This window comes from Rhizophagus irregularis, chromosome 13 (assembly GCF_026210795.1).
Source record: "Rhizophagus irregularis chromosome 13, complete sequence".
Classification (NCBI taxonomy): Eukaryota; Fungi; Glomeromycota; class Glomeromycetes; order Glomerales; family Glomeraceae; genus Rhizophagus; species Rhizophagus irregularis.
Window position 1 is genome coordinate 1,789,184 of NC_089441.1, and position 22,447 is coordinate 1,811,630.

Here is a 22,447-nt window from a genome sequence, read left to right on the forward strand (position 1 = left end):
ATAGCTAACCTTGTTAAATAAATATTAATACCCATATTGTCATACATGATATTTCCATATGATAATATTATAAGAAAGGATTATAATATACTATCAAAAAAATAGGCATTGATATTTGATAGTAAAGAAGCTATTCCATAATACGATTTCATTAATCATAAGATCATCTCGTTGAAGTAATAACTCCAATAATTCCGTTGATAATTTCAAAACATTGTCGATTTTAATCAACAATTTATAAATGCATGATAACGAATTCCTTTATTATTAGGTAAAGATGCAAACTGACAAATATGCCTCATTTCCAAATCTCGAACCTGTTTTTGAAGTTAAATAATTCTATCACCAAGTCTCAGAGGATGAATGGGGAATGAGGTTATGGTGCGAAACAATTTATTAATGTATGTGTAATTGATCGTTGCGAGAAGTAGAAAATCTTTACTATATTATTGATAACTGGGAAGGTCGATAATCTAGCAGATGGTCGCTTATATGTTTCAAAAGAAGAATAATTGTTGCATGATAACATGAAGAAATATGTAACCACTGCGAAGTTAGTACGAATTTAGTATATAACTAGCAGTCACCCGTTGCTTCGCACCGGGACCAATGAGTTTGTTTAAATCGAAAATTTTAGTATTATAATAATCACTCAATAATGTAATACTAAGTAAATTAAAGATGGTTACAGCAGTTTTTTGTTTATAATTAGAAATTTAATATAGGTAACAATTAGTTAACAAAAATTAATAAAAAATATGTATTAAATTATATTTATAATATTAGAATGATATAAATTATATTGGGAATTGCCTGGGTCTTCGATCACGTGGCAGATTTAATATTTTTGATTGAGGTTCGTTTCCTCGATTCTTTCAGTCTCGAGGTTTTTTTTTTCTTAATTTTTATTTCTAACTTACATTCTTACACTTTGTTTCTTACTAACTATTTTATTATTTTTAGGCCCTCTAGTCCTTCCGGTTCTGCAATTAAGGTTCACTTTACATTTCGTTTCTTATTTTTTTATTTATTTTTTTTTTACATTGTCTCTATCTTATATTTCGTTTCTTACTAAACTTTATTTTTTTTTACTTTATGGTTTTGTTTTTTACTTGATTTCCTATCATTATCTTTTGCTACCCAACCTCCTATCATGATCATTTTTATTTTTTGTCTCTCATCATTTTTCACCTCCTATTACTTCTCATTATTCCATCCTTTCTTCTTCTATTATTTTCTATTACATCCTTTCATTTTCCATTATTTCTTTTTCTCTCCTGTTTACTTCCCATCATTTCTTTTGTTTCTCATCACTCCTTTTCGTCTCCTATCACTCCTTTTCGTCTCCCATTACTCCTTTTCATCTCCTATCACTCCTTTTCGTCTCCTATCACTCCTCCTCATATTCCCATCACTTCTCTTCGTCTCCTCTTCATCTTCTTATCACTCCTCTTCATCTCCCATCATGTCCTATTTCTCCTTTTTGTTTCCTATCACTTCTCATTACTCTTTTTTACTCTCTTTCATCTTCTATTATTTTCCATTGCTATTTCATTTTTTTATTAGGATCTTTCTTCTTGATCATTGTAATTTGCTTACCTACTATTCTTTTATTTGTATCACTTCATTAAAAATAAGTACAGTGATTTTTTTCTTTAAAATCGTAAATGTGTGGTTTAAATTTTAAACCATTTCATTAGATAAAATTATTTTGAATAAATATGTTTGCAAAAAAAATTTTTTTAAAAAATATCTTGCGATAAATTTTAAGTTTGGCCGATCAAAAATTAGCTAAGTTGAAAAATCAGCCGATTAACTCTTTTTATATTGCACATCATGTGACATATTTGAAAAAAAAAACCCGACAATCGCCCAGGCGACGTTTAGCAATCCCCAATTATATTTACAATAATGTAGCTATTAATGATTTGACGTTTGAGTGTAGAATGAAATTCGGATTAATTAAGGAATTGTGAAAAAAAATAATTATCAATAAAATTTGATTCATTTTTTTAGAAGTATTTTCGAAAAAACTTTAATATTATGAAAATACTACAAATACTTTTATTATGATAATTAATTAATTTTATCACCTGGCTACTAATTGGTATTTAGGATTTTTTCCGCCAGTTATAAACTGGCGGACCAATTAGTATATCTAGGATGATAAAAAAGTTATTTACTGATCTAGTTTAGTATATAAATGGGTCATCATCCTTCGGATGATAACCCATTTATATACTACTAGATTAGTAAATAACTAATACTTATAATTATTTCTTATTATTTTATATTTCGTCTATCTTAAACTTATAACTATCTTAGGAAAATATTTGAACAATTAAATATATTAGAATCTGTTCATTTCATTTATTATTAATATTCTTTCGATACTCATTTTACTCGATAAATTATTAATTTAACTAAACCATTTGAATTAAAATCTTTATACAAAAATCTGGTGATTATTTAGAGAATTTTGGATATGGATTTGGTTATAATAATCTATTATTAAATCAACAATTTCTTCAATTAATTAATTATAAAATTTTTTTTTGATTTTTATGAATTTGAAAATCAAACTATTTATCCAGCATTCAATTTAATTGAAAAAACCTTAATCATCTTTCTATCAACATCGGTCAATTTTCCCACATGTTACTTGATTTTTTAAAAAATAATAATTTTGTAAATATACTGAATATAATATTTCATTTCTTTAATAAAAAAAAATTAAAAAAAAATTTGGGGAAAAAGAAAAAGGATAAAGAAAGAAATCTCTGAAAAAAAAGGAATCTGAAAAAAAATAAGTACCGAAAAAATTCTGAAAAAAAAAGGACAATAATTCGAGAGTGAAAAAAAAATTTTTTTTTTAAAAAAATAACAATATGGTCTGAAAAAAGAAGATCGAAAAAAAATAATATAAAAAAAAATCGGTCTTAAAAGACCGAAACAATAGGATTATTTAATAAAAAAAAAAATTTTTTTCATTTTGGGAAAAAAAAATTAAACCTAAACGGTAAAAGAATGAGAAAAACAAAATTTTCAGTTTGAAAAAAAAGAAAGTTATTTAAAAAAAAAAATCGGACAAAAAAAATTAATCTAAAAAAAAATTCTGATTAAGGTAAAATTTCATTATCATTCATCATACCTGAAATTAGTTACCATAAATAGATTAGGCGGAGGCAGAGTTCACGGGTTTTAATTATATGGTATGAGATTTCAAGTTACACGATTCAAACTATTTATACATGCTAGTCTAAACGTTACGGTTACACATGTATTTTTTTAGTTACATAAATTAAAAAAAAAACTGCAAAACTGGAAACTGGTACAAATTTAGTATATAGTTTAAATTTTATTAAGTAGCTCAAAATTTAGTATATAAAATTAACAATATACATATATTACCAATGAATACAATATAAATTACAAATGATGACTATTTACTGGGTTAATGTATGATAGTAATATGTAACTTATATTTTTCTATACATGTTTAACGCCAATATTATTATCTAACCATAGATATAAATCAAACTTCAGATAAATTCCATAGTTTCATTAATAATATATATTTCTGACAACTCCTCTACTTTATTCTATTTCTCCCAAGGTTTTTCCATGGTGTAAGCATGATAAAGCCACTCGATATGTATACTAAAGTTTATTAAGAATTTATTTATATGGTAAAGTGATTTATTTATTGAAGAATACAACGCGTACTGTGGATTAAAATCCGTTATTATTCCGTTGGCTAAGTCCGAATTGGCTTTTTATTTTGAAAATTAAAAAAATTGGCATAGCCAATTTGATCAATCGAGGCTGTGATTAAATTATTACTGTGCAAATTTTTTAAGCCAAAAAAAGTAGTAGACTTTTCGTACATATATAGACATGTTTATTTCGAGGTTTCAAACGTTTCTTTGGAAATTTTCCTAAAAAAAAATGAAATCAACTCTTAACATTCTTTACATTTTAATTTTCGCGTTAATCGCATTTCTTTTAGATCCATGTGATGCAAATGATGACGCATGTGGGATATTGGCCAATAATCTTAAACGATCTAATAAAGACCCAAATATTAGCGTGAAACACTCTGACGTTCAAGCATGTTTTGAATCATTTCCATACGATAAGAACCTAGCTGAAAAAGTAATTTAAATTATTTTCACTACAAAATATCGTTTATACATTAACAAAATTTTTCTTCACAGACAATCGAAACGCTAAAGAAGACACTTCAAGGATTTTATGTATTTTTATCAGAAGCTAAAGAACAGCCAAGACAAGGATTTTCTTTTACAGCTATTGATTTAGTTAAAGAACTAGATTCATTGCTATCAAATAATTATAAAACGGATTATCAATTCATGGTAAATACACTTTGTATCTCATTTAAAAATTATTATTTATATTAATCAAACTTTTCAAAATATTCTGTTTACTTTAGACCGATATAGTTAGTTTAATCAGCGAAACGAAAGATGCTCATTTAAGTTTTTACCCAAGTTGTTATTTTACATTCATGTATAATCAACAACTTTCATTATATTCTACAGTTGTTAATGATAAGCAAGTAATTAATATATTTGCAGACGAAATAGATAAAAATACAATCGATTGTGAGGTAACACATATTGATGGAAGGCCTTCAATAGAAGTCATTAAAGAATTTGCAGATACGTTATCTGTAAGTAAAGATTCAGGAGTAAGATTTAATTTTGCATTATCAGGGGTAACATTCAATGAAAATGGCGACTTGATAGAATCCCCTGGAAGCTTCACAATTAGAGATCAACTTCCCAAGCAATCATCAGTGGAATATTCTCTTAAATGTGCAAATGATACTTCAAAAAAATTTACTAGAGAATGGAAAATTAGACCATTACTATCTAACACATTTAATACATCAAAAGATTATTGGAATACATTTTGCCTATTAAATGATAGTATTGTGTTGACATCTAATCCTAAAACAGTAGCACCAAAAATTTATAACATGAGTGAATGTAAAATGGTTTACAAAACAACAATTGCTAAATTTTTCATATTAAGTGATAATAAGACTGGAGTTGTTGTTCTTACAAGCGTAGATCCTCCAGATAGTTATTTTGTTAATGAAATGTTTGAAATACAAAATGGATTCAATTCATTAGAAAAAGAAGGTGTTAAAAAAGTAAGTACTATATCACTTAATCATTTAACTATTCATTTTTTGAACTTCCTTTTAAATAATTTTTTACCTCAATAGCTTGTGTTAGACTTCAGTGGAAATGGGGGAGGAAGTGTAGAATTAGCATTTTTTATCGTTTATTTATTGTTTCCAGAAACTGATCCATCATTCAATCTTGATATGGTTGTTACCGAGTTATCACGTGAAGCATTTTTTCAAGCAACATCACAATCTGTGCATGAAGATTTTGTTGATACATCACTTATTTCTCCATTGGTAAACATAAGCAGCAAAGAAAGTATTGCAAGATGGGCTGCGGAAACAGCATACAGAGTAACTACCATCAGTTCTGTTTTCGATATTTTTTCTTACAAAAATCCGGCAACAAATGATCATTTTCATACTGTTGAAGAATTTATTGGAAATAATACATACTTAAGAGGTGGTACTTCTACTCGATACACATCAAAATTTGTTAATAGATATTCAGAACGACTTAGCATATTTATACAATTATTATCAGGAGACTTTTTTAATAAGTATGAATGGAAGAGCGAAGATATGATCATATTAACAGATGGATTTTGCGGTTCATCATGCTCTTTAATTGCCCAACGTATGGCATTAAACAATAATGTCAGTACTGTCGCTGTTGGCGGTTATAAAGATACACCATTATCTTATTCTTCATTTCCAGCTGGACAGGTACTTAAATTTGAAGAATTAATTCCTCAATTAGATGCTGCCGGTTTATTACAAAATGAAACACTTGCAGATTTAATTCCTCCACTGTTTTTGATTAGAGCTGTGTTTGGTTTTACTCTCAAAGAAAATTATGATGTTGTTAATAAAGATAATCTAAATCAAGAAGGTGTATTAGAATTTACGTATAAACCTGCTGAACATAGATATTATCGTGATGAAATAAGTGCAAGAGATCCTAGCGTGTTATGGTTAAAAGTTGCTAAAGAACTTCTTAATTAAATGAAGAATTATTTGTATATTACAATGTTAAAATTGAATGGTTAATAAAATTTTTATAAATAAAATTACAATTGTAAATAAAATTACAATTTTAATGCATAATTAAATAAATTGCTATTAAAACGATTATTAAAAATGTGACATTTGCCTGTTAGAATTTGATTGATCTTTAATAATTTCAGTTATGAATTAAATTTTTTCTTAATTATTTTTAACTACTTGAAATACTTCATATTCATCAATTTCAAAATTTCTTGGAATATTAATATTAAAATAAGAATTTGGCACAGAACTCCATTTACCTTCTTCATCCATTGATAAATCATTACTACCATTAGAGAAATACCCAAAAAGTGGTCCCCAAGAACTATTACATTGAATAGAATACTTTGAATTTGTTACTTTGCCTAACTTACCGGTATCAATATTTTTATAATCGTCAAATAAAAATATAAAACTATCTGTGATATTATAAGATTTATTTCCTACCCAATCTAATGGATTATATCCTCCAACTATTTGATTTGTATTTTTAATTTTTGCAACAATAATTGTCGCTCCTTCATTATCACATTTTGCGTGAAATGTAGAAGCATTAAATCCATCTCGACTCCCACGTAAAATAAGATTGAATTTATATGAAATTGGTTCTATAGTCACAACTTTTTTGTCTATCCAACTTGAAAATAATGCAAAATGCTTTCTATTGATAAATTTTGTATTAAATTTACGTGAAGGTAAAGATCCTATTTGTTTTGTATGAGAAAACAAGTGATACTGTAAGATTTCATGTCTTAGTTTTTTTGATAACAAATCTTCATAGGGTATTATCCTATCAAAAAATTCTTTTGAGCCAATATCATGAAACCTAATCAATGGAATGAATCTTGATATTGTTCTTCCCATTAAAGCACATTCTTCATTTGTCCATTCAAAAGGATCTCTATTGACAGTAGGATTTTGTGCATGAGTCCATCTGATCAAGCTATTCCATAATTCGATTTCATTAATCATAAGATCATCTCGTTGAAGTAATAACTCCAACAATTCCGTTGATAATTTCAAAACATTGTCGCCACTGAATAAAATATCCGGATGTTGACAAATTTTTTCCAAACAATCGTTCTTCAGCGTAACAAAAGATTCATGCTGAGAAGTAATTTCAAGGATTCCAACGGGATCATCATTTAAAAAAATTTTTTGATTATTAATTAAATATTCTTGAACGTGTTCACTAAGCGTTTGTAATCCAAGTTCATCTGTAGCAATTAATAAGCTAAATACATCTGATCCATTATTGCTGCTTAAATCAATTTGGCCACAATATAAATACCTATTGATTTTAATTATTTTGAAGTAATTTAGATATCGTATTTAATAATTATTAATAATAAATCATATAATACAATAAATACCTGAGAATAGTTTCAAAGGTATGTGGCAAAATATTAGACTTCTTAAAGATATATTTACCATTTTCTATCTCCGCCCAATTATTAGAAAATGCGGTACGAAAATAATTTGACTGACAACAAAGAATGACTGAATGAGCGTAAATTACCTTTTGATTCTGTTCTTCACCGGCGTATATGATAACATCATAATTTTCTTTTGTTTCGAAAAGATGTTCAAGGTTTTTCAAAACTTCTAGATATAACTTTGATTCCATTTTTAAATAAAATGTCAGAAACCCGGATTGTATGTTGTATTTATATAAATTTTAAAATGATCGACATAGGAGTATAGTTCTTCCGAAAAAAAAGGTCTAGGGTAATGCCGCGACCCTTAAATAATTGCTTTAGGCTAAAAATTTGTCGATCTCTTCCGTTTCTGTTCAATATGCTTACGCCTCATGCTGCTTTAGCCTGAATTATTACCTGCCCTGCTGACAAATTCAAGAATTTTACGGAATTTAGCGCAAGATCTATTTTCCTAACCCAAACCGGGTTGTGTAGCTTTAAAACTTCTAGAGTCATCTCCAAGTAAATCGGTTAGCCTCCACTTTTTACATAAACAACATTTTAGTTTCGTACATTATCAAATTGTTCTTTGCTAGAATTAAATAAATATCAATATTTTTTACATTTTATTCAATTTTACTAAATTTCCTTGGCAAATATGTTAACTATAATGAATTTTATTCTCAATCTATCAATGTATCCATCGTAGTCGTTAACCATATTCCAAAAACTATTTTCTCCAGTTAAATTGAAAAGATTAAAAACTCCTTACGTTCGAATTCCGAGAATCAATAGAAATGTTCTTCAAAGTGATTATAACGTAAGTTGCAGCAACACAGTTTATTTATTTATTTTATTTATTATTTATTTATTTATTTTAAAAATAAGAAAAATGTTTCAAGTCATAATTTCTTTTATAATTAATATTTGCTATTATATTATTTATATTATTGGAAGTGTAGATTTAGCCGACAAATATGGAAACGGAACATTTATTCTACCTGTTCTCTTTGGACACGCTTATTGATAATATTCAAGAAAATGTCCCGTAGAAATTCTTCAGTGTTTTCTAATATTAAATTTATTTTTAAACTTTATTCAAAGAATAACTTAATCAAGGACAATATATTACTCTTGCAAATTGAATAGATGATGAAGAATCAACATAAATTTTAAAACTTATTCAACGAAAAATTTTCCAACGCTGAAAATTTTTTTTCAACTTCCGCGCTCATGATTCTCTCAATTATACGAAAAAGAATTCGATTTAATTTTTTAGTAACAATTTATAGTTTGTGATCATATAGGAGCAGATGTTTATAATAATTGAGCCAAGATAAAAAAAATTTTTCATTTAGAGCCGATAGGGAACAATGTAACTGATGGATTAGTGTGGATATATAGAATATTTGAAAAAAAATATTGTGAAATATTTCAGGTTGAAAAAAACATTGCCAATTTGTTAAAGATCATGATAAACTTTAATACATTTTATATGTTTTTATTTTATATTGTTAATTATCCGACAAAGTAACAGTCTAAAAATAAGAAAACTTGGGAAAAATCGGTATAATAGCCATTAAGGTGGTGACAATATATAGCATTCTCTTCTCTTCTCTTCTTTTTTTTTTGTCTTCATTTATTAAACATCATCTGACCCAAATTAGATTAGTCAAGATAATTTGCACTTGTAAAAACAAATACATATAATAAAATGACCTATCTAGAACCTAATTAAAAATGTTCATCTATTTTCTGTCCTCTCCACTATTAACGCGCTTCCTATTTTTATTATCTACTTGATCTTTATGAAGTCTTGAAGAAAAAACCGCGTTCAAAGCGTTGAATTCGTCAAGAAACATTTTTTAAAATAAGTTTCTACTGTTTGCTTCTTTCTATTCTTTTCTGGTTAATCTCCGCTCAGACAATTGTTCATCTGTAGCTTCGTACTTATCCTCCATCACTAAATTTTTATCTTTACATTTCTTTTCAAGCTTACCTTTTACTTTCTAAATTAAAACGTCTACCATTTTACATTTTCTTTAATTCTTCTAGTTTTGACGACGCTGCAAACCATCTAAATGAAATAATTTGCTTTATCTCACGTAACCACGTTTTATTTAATCTTTCCACTTTTCCGCGAACCAAATTCTCAAATGAATCTCTGCTATTACTGTTTGATATTTGTGTTCTAGTACATTTTTAGGAGTGCTCATTATAAATATTTAGAAGTTTTCTGCACTTCGGTAATCTTTTTCTCTGAAGCACGTGATCTCTTTTTTCTTTTGTTAATTTTAATCATTCTTTTTTTTTCGGGCTCATATAATGATTATTGTATTATTCTATCTGGTTAGTTTAATTCAGGAATTAGTGTTCGAATTCCCCTAGCGTTTCATTCAGATATGAAAAATAAAATTCTTTCCATTATTTTCCTATAAATAAACATACAGCGCATAATCTTAAACATGTTATTTCCGTGTAACAGACCACGCGTAATCTTAATTCAGACTTCTTTTTCTCAATATATTTAAACACTTTCTCAAAAAAATAACAAAATACAATCAAAATTTTTAAAACAATGTCTTCTACATTCTATTCAGATTTATCAAATAACTTTGGTCGTCTTCTTAATAATGAGATTGAATATAATGTCATTATTCAAGTAGGAGGATATAAAGAATTCCAATCATCCTTCGTAGTCGTTCTTCATATTTTCAAAAATTATTTTCTTCTAGTCGAATTAAAGAATTTAAAGACGAAAATGACATATTCACATTCAAATTTCCAGAAATTAATAAAATGTTTTCGAAATGATTCTTATGTAAGTTGCAGCATCGTAAAATTAAAAAAAAAAAAGTAAAATAAAAAGTTTATAAGTCCTAATTTAATATATATTTTTATTTTTTTTTATAGTTACATTTATACTGGAAGTATCGATTTGACTCATAAAGGAGGAGACGGAATATTTTATATTTTATATGCCTCTTCAAAATTTTCTTTGGATGCAATTACAAAATTTATCGAAAAAATATCTTATTGAAAATCATTCAAAATATTTAAGAAAATATCCCGTAGAAATTCTTCAAATTATTTTAAATACAAAGTATACTTTTAATAATTTACAAGAATTGTGTTTAGATACAATTTGATTTCACGCTAATAATTTCGACAAAACTTCCCAATCCTTTATTGGAAATTATTCTAAAACGAGATGATCTTAACTTGGTTGAAATTGAAATTTGGGAAAATTTAATTAAATGGGGTGTTGCACAAATTCCAAAACAATTAAGTAATGATCCTAATGATTGGATTAAAGAAGATTTTACTGAATTAGAAAGAAAAATTTATAATCTTATTCCTTTAATCAGATTTTATCAAATTTCTTCTAAAGAACTTTTCAAAAAAATAAAACCTTTTGAAGAAATTTTACCTAAAGAAATAAAACAAGACATTCTTCAATTTCATATGGTACCATGACATACAACTATGCTTAAATCATTGCCAAGAGTTTCAAAGAGTACTAATTTTAATTCAAAAATACTTAGTAAAGAACAATTTGTTATTATTGCAAATTTGATAGATAAAAAGGATGATGAATCAGCATATATTATTAATATTCCATATAATTTTAAACTGGATTATCGATTAAAATGCGATGCAGCAACTGGTCTAATATTTTTCAAACAATATAAACGTAATAATAATAGTCCTTTTGTAATATTATTTAATTTTCGTGATAAGAATAGTAAAGAACATTGTATAGGAGGTTATTTTCATAATAATGGGGACAAGAATGGAAAGCATTTTACATTTAGAATTGGTGGGATGAATATTGTAAATTTTGTAATCGATGAGATTGGTGTGGATTTTTGCGGTGTACGCAATTCAGAAGGGGAAGTATCACTTGAAATATTCCGCGTTAAAAAAGCAACTATTACTAATACGTTAAAATCCAAAGATGAGGTATCCCTTATTCACAAAGACCAATAAGATTTTGGTGAGAAATGAACTATCACAAAAAGCTGATAAAGAATTAGGTGCTGAAATAGTTATTATTTCGAATGGTTAAATAATTATTGAATTTATTTATATATAAATTTTTTTTTTTTTAATTATTAAAATAAATTTATTTAAAAAAATTCAAAATATTTTAAACTATTTTTTTTTATAATGTTTGCGATAAATTTTTTTTGTATAAAATTCCGTGAAAACTCGTTATTAATAACATCGAATTTATTTATAATTAGAAAACCCGTTATGAGTCCGGAGCAAAAAAAGATAAAATTAAATTTTCCAACCACGTGAGTGAAACAGAGTAGTGTCTGTTACTTAAAATTTTTCATAATGCGTAGAAATATATTGTCATTTTTGTCACCAAATATTACTTTTGCAAATAAAACATTCGAAACAAAAAGGTTTTATTAATTTTTCAAATTGATGAATTAAAAAAGATTAAACGAAAATAATAAAAATCTTAATAAATAAATAAAAAACCAGGCGAAGAATATTTATTTATTTCCAATTACTTCGCCAAATTTCGATAATTCGAAATCATTCATTAAAGGGTTAGGTAAGGCAAATTTTGATTTATCAACAAAACTAGATGAACCATTTAATATAGTGATAATTTCGCCTACAAATAATAATCAATCAATCAATTAATTATAACAAATACAAATATTAAAATTTAAAGCCTAAACCGATTTAAAAATAATCATTTACCATTATAAGATGGATTGGTAAAAAATTTAAAGAATCCATCAACTACTTCATTTAGATCTACCCACTGATCATCAGGGATTGTATGAGCTATATCTTTCATCAGAGGAGTATCTAAATAAAATAATGTTTAAAATAAATAAAATAAAAGAAAAAGAAAACTAAAAGACAAACATTCCTTAAAGATTTACTTACTTACTGCTCCCGGAGCAACGACATTAACGCGAATATTTTGCACAGCTGAAGTTTCTGCAATGGAAATTGATAAACCGATTACACCAAATTTGGTTGCGGTATAGTATGGAACAAAGGGAGAAGTATAGAGGCCACTAATTGATGAAGTATTAACAATTACTCCGCCGTCTTTTCCATTCTGCTTTAAAAATTTAATTCCAAGTTTTGTTCCGTTAAGTACACCTTTTAAATTTACGTCGATCAGTTTTAATGCATGTGGGGCTAAAAAAAAAGGAAAAAATCAATTAATCAATTTCATTATATAAATATTTGAAATAATCATCACGTACGTTCTTCAGAGTCATCAAACATGCAATTTCCTTCTGTGAATAAACCAGCATTGTTTACAACAATCTAAAAATAAAATTATTATTTAATAAATTAATCATATCTGATATTGAAATAAATAAATAAGTGAAAATTATTCACATCAATATGACCGAAAGTTTGTATAGTTTTCTTGAACGCAGCCAAATATTCATTCCAATTAGATACATCGACATGTTCATAAATAGCGACTTGATCCGTTTTCCTATTTGATTAGCGAATTTGTATTAGATGATGTTTCGTCATTCATATTTAGTATCACAAACATTACCCAGAATTAAGTTCTTCTGCAAACTTTTTTCCGAGATCATCTTGAACATCAGCGATAGTGACTTTTGCACTTTTTTTTTAAAAAAAAAGAAAAATTAGTTATTTAAAAAATAAAAAATTTATGAAAAATTTACATTATAATTTGCTTACCCTTCTTTAACTAACCGAGCTACTACAGCTCTTCCAATTCCGGAAGCTGCGCCTAAATTTTTTTTTTTTTCAAAAAATAAATAAATAAATAAAATAAATAAATAAATATTATTAATTTAATTTAATTTAAAAACGAAATTTATTTTAATTTACGTATTTAAATTTTTAAATTTACCAGATACGAATGCAACTTTTCCTTCAACCGAAGTAAAAGACATTATTAAATTAAAAAAAAAAAAAATTTTTTCGATATTTATGTATAATTATGAAATTCTGTACAACTCCCAAATCAGGAAATTCCGTAACGTGTTTCGTTACATATTACGCAAACCAAAACTTTAATAAAGTGTGTCATATTAAACCGTAATTTGAATGAATATTAATTAATACAGGCATTTGGTTTCTAGAACAAATAAGTTTTTTTTTATCTGACAAATATTAGAAAAGCTCTCCGAGATTGCCATATTAATGTTGCTCATTTTATTTTATAGCTTTACCAAAATTAGAAAGAACCATTAATTTACATTCAATTGTACAACACTTAGTACCACAAAATAAATCATGTTTGAGAGGTACCAACGATCACTGACGTTCACAATCCTGGCAAATCATAGTGCCAAAAATTCAAAATCCGGACACTCATTATTCCGACACTTGATTTACACCACTGGTGCTCAACACAGTATGTGATTTCACAACTAATTAAAATTGCTCAGCACCCTTGAAAATGGTCAGAAAAAAGAATTTGAATAATACTCGTACTAGAAACTTTGTGAAAATAAAAAAAAAAATCAAAAACTTATAAAAATGTAAGTATAATAATATAGAATAGAAAGTTAGGGTAACAAATAAAAAAAAAATACATAAATCATTGAACACTGCGGTGTGTAATATAATTTTTGTTAACAATCAATATATTATTGATACGTAACAATTTTTTAAAAATATTTCGCAAGAATTTAATGTTTTTATTGTAAATATTAATATTTTTTATTAATACATCGTAAAATTAAGTATCATCTAAATTTTTTCATTAATATTTAATAATTTCAATAACACTTTAATATAATATATACTAATTTTTTATTTTTAATAAATATAATAAATATACTGATTAATTAAAATTTTTGCTTTCATGAGGATATTTAGTGCCGAGATAGTGAATGTCGAGATTTTGAAATTTCAGGTTTCCCGATTTGTCAGGATCGTGAACGTCGAGTTTTCGTCGAAATTTCGTAGTAAATCCAGTATACTAATGTTGATATAGAATCTAATTGAGATAATTTCTTCAAATGGAACCAGATTAAAATTAAAAACTATTATTATTAAGTCATTAAACATTACATTATGTACAAATAGACCGGAATTATCTGTCTAGCTGCTTAAACATTTTTTACTGATTTTGGCATTTTGCTCATTCCAGTACCATTACCGAGTCGATAGAGGAGCTAGTTCGTTGATGTTTTTGCAAAAAAGTACGTTTTACCTATTATAAATGAATTTTCTAATTTGAAGAATTGTAACTAAAAGGTTTATCTGCGTATAAATTTTTAAAAGCTCTTTATTAAATAAAATGAGTACTAAATTTCAATAATAATATAGGTGCCGTCCAAAATCACGACACCGACAGGTCAAAATTTTATAGTACGACTTTCGGGCAGCATTAAAGCTTAATGTGGGCCAATTTTTCTGGATTTTGAGTTTTGTACCATACCCAATTTCATTATTTTCATATTCCTAATTCCAATTTAAATTAAAATATGATGTGGATACAATAAATTAAATTAACTTCAAAAATAATTACCTAAAATCTGATTGTTAGTATAAAACTTACTAACTATGGGACTGGGATGAATCCTTTACTGCTTTTGACTCCTTTTTTTATGTAAAGGTTATGAAATTTTCAGATTTAGAACTATTGTTATTTGAATGATTTGTTTAATATCATTAAAGTGTTTGGACGGACATGATTCTAGATTCTGGAATATATATTATAATCATCTCTTAATTAGTAAACATAAGTAACGCAATTTATGTTCTACATTTCTGCTAATAAATAACTTGATCGAAATATTGGTGGCTGAAGACGATAAACGTCATCGATTACCAAATTTATCTTCATTAGTTTTATTTATTATTACAAAGACAATTATTCAGGAAATATAATACTCGGATAAAGCTTGGCAGTCACAAATATTGCGTCATAAATGTGTGTTTGTTCATCATACTCAACATGTGTTTATTTTTTATTAGCGCATCTTAAACTCTTATTATACAATAATAGATAAATTGATCAAGCGCTACTATATTGTTCTGGAATTATCAAAAAAAGGAAAGTTCTAGTGGTAAATCAACGCACCAATCATATAATAAACGAACCAAGTATTTATTTTATGCATTGTGGTTTTTTTTTTTTCGCTCACTAAATATTTGTTTATAAAAGCCCGTTATTTGGCGACATATATAATTATAAGCGTTAAATTTATTTTGATTTTAACATATGGTCTTATGATTTGGCACAGCATTGAATATGTATACAAGTAAATGATAGTAATGATGTGTATGGCTTGGTAGTATGGCTTATTTTTCATGTGATTGTTTTTAGTAGAAAATTTACACAGCCCAACATTTTTCCAAGATTCTTTTCTTTTGTCCATTAAATAAACATTTTGTTGGAAAAAAGCCTTTTTAATATTACCAACCACATTTAATTTTTTTATAAATACATACCTGTTACTCAAATCCTTCATTATATTTTACCAAATAATTACTAGATAAAATGGAAAAAAATAATGTTAATAAATAAATATTATTTTATAACTTTATATTTATCAAAACTTTCTCACTTTTATAATTTTTGATTATGTTAAAATACAAAGTTAATATTATTATATATTTATAATATCAATACTATTATCTACTTGATATTATGTATTATACATTAAAAACCTATGTATAGTAATACCATTAAACTTAAAATTACTGAAAAGAATGTACACTACACATAACCACTAGAGACAATCATTTATTCAGTATAACTCTTATATCAGAGATATTTTATTATATAATGAAAAAATAAAAATTTTCCTTTTTAATGCATTGTACCCTTCAACTATCAACAAACCTTTTAGTGTTTCATTCAATTACAATCAATTTATAACTAAATTCTGCAAATTTAAGTATAGTATTTACCAGCTAGAATTTTCAATCACTTCCATAAATATAATTGTATTCTATTATTTCTGGAATAACTATCTATTGGAAAATACCATTTTGAGGCAAAAAAATTAAATTGATAGTTGAAGGACATCCAATCATTAAACATGGAAATTCACATACAACTTTAAGATGGTTGGTGAAGGATACTGTGCAAATCATTTAGATCCTGACTATGGTAATAAGTTTATAAGACTTCTAATCTAAGGAACAAAAAATACCTTGTGATTTAGAATTAAAAGGGAAGGCAGAATAATTGAGACTCGAAATACTCAATATGATATTTAAGTATCTCAACTCACACCCTTTTTAGATAAAACTAACATTGGCTATTTATAAGAGAAAATTCCATAAAATACTATATATCTGACAATGATACAGAATTATGTGATGATATTTTAGATATATTAATATTGATGATCTTAGTTGGAAGGATCCAATAGCTAGCCAAAGGTGCTTGAAGAAAGTTTGTGGTTAATTATTAAACCAAAGTATTTTATAAAACTATCAATACTGAGAAACAATAAATACTTTGTGATTGGAAATAGAAGAATCCAAAAAATGATAAATGCACATTTTATTTTGAACAAGTCCATTGGTTGAAAGATTATAAGATGATACCAGATAGATATAAAAGTCATTGCTTTAAATGCTGCTGCTCGGATTCCTATAAAATTGCTGAATATGATGCGCTTACTAGAAAAGCATCCATACTTTGTATTGTAACAGGCCTTATGTATCAAGTGCATGAAAGATCACTTTCTTCAATCATATTTGAAGTGCATCATGTTGGTTTTCAATAAACCCATATCAGGATTTCCTTTAAACAGCAAAAATTATTAGTTTAGTATATATATTACCTTACATATACAATATATGAATGTACGATCAACAAATGACTTCCATGGTTATTTCACTTTCCTTTTTAATTTTCAATGTTTCAATTATTATTATATATTTGAAAATACTCAATACAACTATATTCAATGTAATCCAATATTTTAACTCACATTCTTTTAGACAAAAGTCAAGACAGTAGGAAACTCTGGAATTACCACCTGATTTAGATGTGACTTGATTCTGTAGAAATACGGGTCATATGTTTAAAGAAATATCTTGAGAATATATGGGGATCATAGTAGAAAATTGCAACATTAAAGTATTACCAATATTATATTCACGCATATCATCAAACAAAGAGGAACAATTACAGCAGAACTAATAGAAATACCAAATTTGATAGATGAGCAAGGAAATTTCAAATGAAGTTCGCACCAATATATTTTGGCCTATTGTATAAAAAGGATTGAAAGAATCCTATTTGACCATTATAAGTTTAAAGAATGTGTTTAGTTGAATGATGTATCATATTCAACCAAAGCAAAGGAATATGGAACTTTGACCTTTATAGATGAAAATTTTATAGAATGTTTATTTTATTATTTAATGTAGATAGATAAGATTCTATTCATTTAATTAATTATTTATTTGAAAATTTTATCCATACAAATAACGAGAGGATAAAAGCATATTATAGTATTGTTATTCATAGAAAAATCATTATTAAAATATAGAGTCTCAAAACATTTAATATAACTATATCCAAGGTAACCTGAAAGTTTAGTGAATATGGAACCTTAGCCTTTATAGATAGTACCTAGTACTCCCTCTTATTACTCTGAACTTTATACCAGTAAATATAAAATAATATCTTATATTTAATTTTATCTAATGATATGTATTTACTGTAATTAGAATGTTAGGAAGATGAAACCAGATAGACGAACTTCCATGAGTTCACAGAATATTTATTTTATTATTTAAACTAATATAGATAGATGACTTAAATTATAGATTTCATTTATTTAGTTTATATTATTTATTTAAAATTTTTTCCATATAATAAGGAAATAATAAGAGAATGTTTTCATGGTAAAATGAACATTAATCAATTTTAGCTATAGAATCCAAAAACTAAATATTGTAATATTGACAATTCATAGAAAAACATTGTGAAAATACTTAGACTCAAGATACTCAATATAACTATATCTAATACCTCAACTCACATCCTTTTTAAACAAAAGTAGACAGCAGTACATAACAAAGTCAAAGATCTATAGATGAAAATTCACAAAATATTTATTTTATCAATATAGATACTAGGTGGCTTAGAATATAGATTTTATTTATACATTTAATTATATATCTATTTGAAATTTTTATCTATTTCGTTAAAGGTTATGGAGAACTGAATTTAGCAATGCCATCCATTGGTTTGGACATTATACTAGTGATTGGCGCCTACTGGTGTGTGTGATATCATAGAACTTACAACAAGTGTAAGAATATGTGTACACTATCAACTCAAAAGTGATGATACAATTAGTACTACTATAGTATTGCATCACAATCCTGATGGAAAATGCACGCAGATGTCTGTTGTATTTACCAATCTTCTCTCAATCAGAAATAAGCAAGTATTGTGCAGCCCAAAATGTAGGTGAAATGACCATGCATTCAGCCCTGCATATAACACCTACACGTGAGAGTTTTCTTACACATGTCTATGTGAATAATTGATGGGAAGATATTTTTATGATGAAATGACAATTCTAGTTACAGAATTCACAAATAATAGAAAGTATTATAAGTGGATTTCATTTTTATTGTGAAATTTGAAATTGGATATCTCAAATTTGTGGAGCAACATTTTATGAGGCTGTTCGTACTATAAATGGAATTCTTTATAACACTTTTGAAGAATCAGTACAACAGCTTGGATTATTAGATTAAAAGAATAATGAGTTTGATAAATGTCTTGAAGAAGCTGCTACTGAGTAACTTTTATAATCATAAAATTCCACCACCAAATGTTGTAATTTTAAAGCCTAAAACATTCCAAATTATAATTTAATTATTTATAATGTATGAATATATTTTTACATGAAAATGAAACTTAAAAAAGAAGTTGAAGATAAAAGAGCAGATGGAGAAGAGGAGAAAAGCAGTGATTCAGATAATAATTATCACCACCCCCTCCCCATCAAATACCTGGTCATTTGGTAGGGACAAAATGGATAATCATAATGATTATAGCATGATAATATTTGCAAAATCGAATTAAGAAAGAAACCAATAATTCAGAACTATCTTCTGGAAAAAAATTTTATAAATTTATATGTAAACTGATATAAATGCAAATTTCTCTCAAACTGACACTTTAAAATCACCTCCTCACTATAATTATTATAATCCTAATGTTCCTCCACCAACATATTATTATCCACCTATTACCATCCACCTCCACATGATTTTAACAAAATTCCTGATTTAAAAGAACGTGAAATCTTATTAACCTCTCCTGAAAAAATGGATGATAAAATTGTAAATTTAAATGAGTCTATCTCGACCAGTTTAAAAGTAAAAGTTATACTTAATAGTATTATTTAAATATTGCTTGTGATGAAGTAATTTTAGAAGATTAATATTATGGAAGTTGTATAAAATTGTTTTTAAGACAATGGCATACATCTAAAAATATTTGTAGTGTATTAATACAATATTTTCAGATTATGGGATATTGCTAGATTAAGAGTTTATTATTACTTAGATAAACTAGTAGAAAAATTTTTGATTATTTAGCTATATTACATTTAAATATTTGTTATGGAAAGTTGCAATAGGAAATTATTACAAGGGATTCCATTTTTTTATTAAAGACAAAGCTTCAAATACAGATTTGACAGCACCTTCATAATATATTTCACTGTCAAAGATGAATATGCAAAACACATGCTTAAAAATACATGGTCAATAGAAATCAATAATTTCATCTATCGATTGGCCCTGCTCATTTCAAAGCAACAGATTTTAGCCAAGAAAAAGGCATAAAAAAAGAAATATCAAGCTAGACATCTTGAAGGCCAATTTTGAAGAACAATGCCAGAATAGTCATAATTGCTCAATGTGAACCTACATAAATAAAATACAGATAATATATAAAGATCACATTTATTAGACTTTACACAATAGACTATGGAGGATGGATAAACATAGAATGGATATTAAATATTCCTAACCAATTGCAACAATTACAAGATTGATTGACTTATATGATAATTAATCTGCAAAAAGCTTTCTTATCAAAAATTCTAATTCATCATTTTCTTAAGTAATGTATAAAAATAAAATGCAAATTAATAATAGTTTATGAAAAATTCGTATGTAATCAAATTTATCTTTCTGACAATTATAATAATTTGACATTAGAACAAATAAAATATGAAATAGATTGGAATGAATATTTAAGAATAATGATTCTATTAAAAAAATGCATTAATGAGAGTATAGACATGAGAAGAGAGTTTTCATTGGAATAGGATGATTATTCTTGTTTGCAATAATAAGACATTTTTACTTGAATGTAAGCATAATATATATGACAGAAGTTTATACCAATGAATTTCATTACTAGTCATAAGGAAAAATTAGGCAACATAAGACTTATTATTAGCTATCTTAATTAACTTAAAATTATACCTAACCTTCATATGATATGAAGATATAGTGAAAGACTTACAAGACTGATACTAGGTAAAAAAAAAGGATAAAGGAAGTAAAAAGCAGGGTTGTATGTGTAAGAAAACTCTGCATTTATATTTGAGATGTAGTAAATGTAAATAAGCAAGGTGATGGTGCTGCATACAGAGTTTTTTGTTCAGAATTTTTGGCTCAATATCAAAGTAATGGATGTTTATATTATAATTCAAAATGGAAATATACTATAGCTCTACTTTCTAGCAAATAAAAGCTCCTAGTCCTTCTGGAATTATATATGGCTGCTATACCTTTAAATAATAAGTCTTGTTAATGATATATACTAATACTTATCTCACATTTTTAACAATACCTAAAAAGGGGAAAAAAGCATCACTATTTCTGATATAAAACCACTTAAATAGATTATGGATTGGCATGTACATATCCAATCGCTTTACTTGAAACTACAAGGAAAATCTTATCACATTATAAATTATTCAATTTAATAATATTTTATTGTCAAAGAATATCTTTACAATTCAACTATAATGAAGGCTGGTCTATTAGGGCAATTTATGTTAGAACCACATTTTATGATATAATAATATAATTTTATAATAATAATTATTATATTTTTGAATTCTATACTGATGGATCATTAATAGATTTAGGAACTGAACAATGTAGTATTAGTTGCGCTTTTGCTCAAATTAGTGATTTGTTTGATATCATCAGCAAGTAGTTAAAACCATTTAATATTATAATAGTAAATAATTGTATTATTTATTCATGCCAAAATATCAAAAAAATTTTCACTGGTCTTGATTATGGATAGCTTTACTGTAATTATGCAAAAAAAAAATCCATTTTAATTTTTCCAAAGAAATCTTGACAGTTGGATGAATAATTGCGAAAATCCTTGATGTGAGCTGTCTAATTCTAACTATGATAAACATGGTATAATGGTATTGAAAGTTTAATATTTGAAAAATCTGGTTTCTGTGTACGAAGAAAAAATATATTAGAAGAAGAAATTTATAAATTAATTTTTGATAGATTATAATAGTGTTTAAGGATGCTAATGGCTTGACTCTAGTTGATGACTTTTACCATTAGTCAATAGTTATTTTGCTTGATCAAAATGGGAAATTTAAATATACTGAATCAAGTTAATTTTAATGCTTTTTTTATCAAATGGATTTGTAGATCATAATTGTTTATTTTCTTATGGTAAAAAAAATTCCAACAAAATAAATGAAAATTATGAAAATCTGAAATTTTAAAAAACTCTCTCTCCTTTCTCTCACTTTTCTTAATGGAAATAATATTTCACTCATTTTAAAATACTCGTATTTAAAAAAGTTGCCCT

The 22,447-nt window shown here is 26.4% G+C and overlaps 6 protein-coding genes across 6 annotated transcripts; 3 read left to right on the forward strand and 3 right to left on the reverse strand.

Annotated features, from left to right (window-relative positions):
* Window positions 1-3,930: 3,930 nt before the first annotated feature.
* On the forward strand, window positions 3,931-6,262 carry OCT59_004977 (uncharacterized protein). The gene is made up of 4 exons (XM_025329063.2): window positions 3,931-4,155; window positions 4,218-4,376; window positions 4,454-5,179; window positions 5,255-6,262. The coding sequence occupies exons 1-4, from the start codon at window positions 3,949-3,951 to the stop codon at window positions 6,158-6,160; spliced, it is 1,998 nt and encodes a 665-aa protein (XP_025164195.2). The 5' UTR covers window positions 3,931-3,948; the 3' UTR covers window positions 6,161-6,262.
* A 1,202-nt stretch (window positions 6,263-7,464) lies between these two features.
* On the reverse strand, window positions 7,465-7,829 carry OCT59_004978 (uncharacterized protein; the record flags this gene model as incomplete). The annotated part of the gene is made up of 3 exons (XM_066138075.1): window positions 7,465-7,493; window positions 7,576-7,639; window positions 7,722-7,829. The coding sequence occupies 3 exons, from the start codon at window positions 7,827-7,829 to the stop codon at window positions 7,465-7,467; spliced, it is 201 nt and encodes a 66-aa protein (XP_065997258.1).
* A 2,369-nt stretch (window positions 7,830-10,198) lies between these two features.
* OCT59_004979 (uncharacterized protein) lies at window positions 10,199-10,569 on the forward strand (the record flags this gene model as incomplete). The annotated part of the gene is made up of 2 exons (XM_066138076.1): window positions 10,199-10,441; window positions 10,534-10,569. 2 exons carry the CDS (start codon window positions 10,199-10,201, stop codon window positions 10,567-10,569), a joined length of 279 nt encoding a protein of 92 aa, XP_065997259.1.
* A 537-nt stretch (window positions 10,570-11,106) lies between these two features.
* Window positions 11,107-11,610, forward strand: OCT59_004980 (uncharacterized protein; the record flags this gene model as incomplete). Its single annotated transcript, XM_025334156.2, has 1 exon — window positions 11,107-11,610. One exon carries the CDS (start codon window positions 11,107-11,109, stop codon window positions 11,608-11,610), a length of 504 nt encoding a protein of 167 aa, XP_025166313.1.
* A 399-nt stretch (window positions 11,611-12,009) lies between these two features.
* Window positions 12,010-13,538, reverse strand: OCT59_004981 (uncharacterized protein; the record flags this gene model as incomplete). Its single annotated transcript, XM_025328523.2, has 8 exons — window positions 12,010-12,253; window positions 12,343-12,453; window positions 12,535-12,795; window positions 12,864-12,927; window positions 13,003-13,105; window positions 13,172-13,240; window positions 13,321-13,372; window positions 13,496-13,538. The coding sequence occupies 8 exons, from the start codon at window positions 13,536-13,538 to the stop codon at window positions 12,129-12,131; spliced, it is 828 nt and encodes a 275-aa protein (XP_025166314.1). The 3' UTR covers window positions 12,010-12,128.
* An 896-nt stretch (window positions 13,539-14,434) lies between these two features.
* Window positions 14,435-15,719, reverse strand: OCT59_004982 (uncharacterized protein; the record flags this gene model as incomplete). Its single annotated transcript, XM_066138077.1, has 6 exons — window positions 14,435-14,572; window positions 14,665-14,694; window positions 14,753-14,806; window positions 15,030-15,057; window positions 15,125-15,131; window positions 15,680-15,719. 6 exons carry the CDS (start codon window positions 15,717-15,719, stop codon window positions 14,435-14,437), a joined length of 297 nt encoding a protein of 98 aa, XP_065997260.1.
* Between the last annotated feature and the right edge of the window lie 6,728 nt (window positions 15,720-22,447).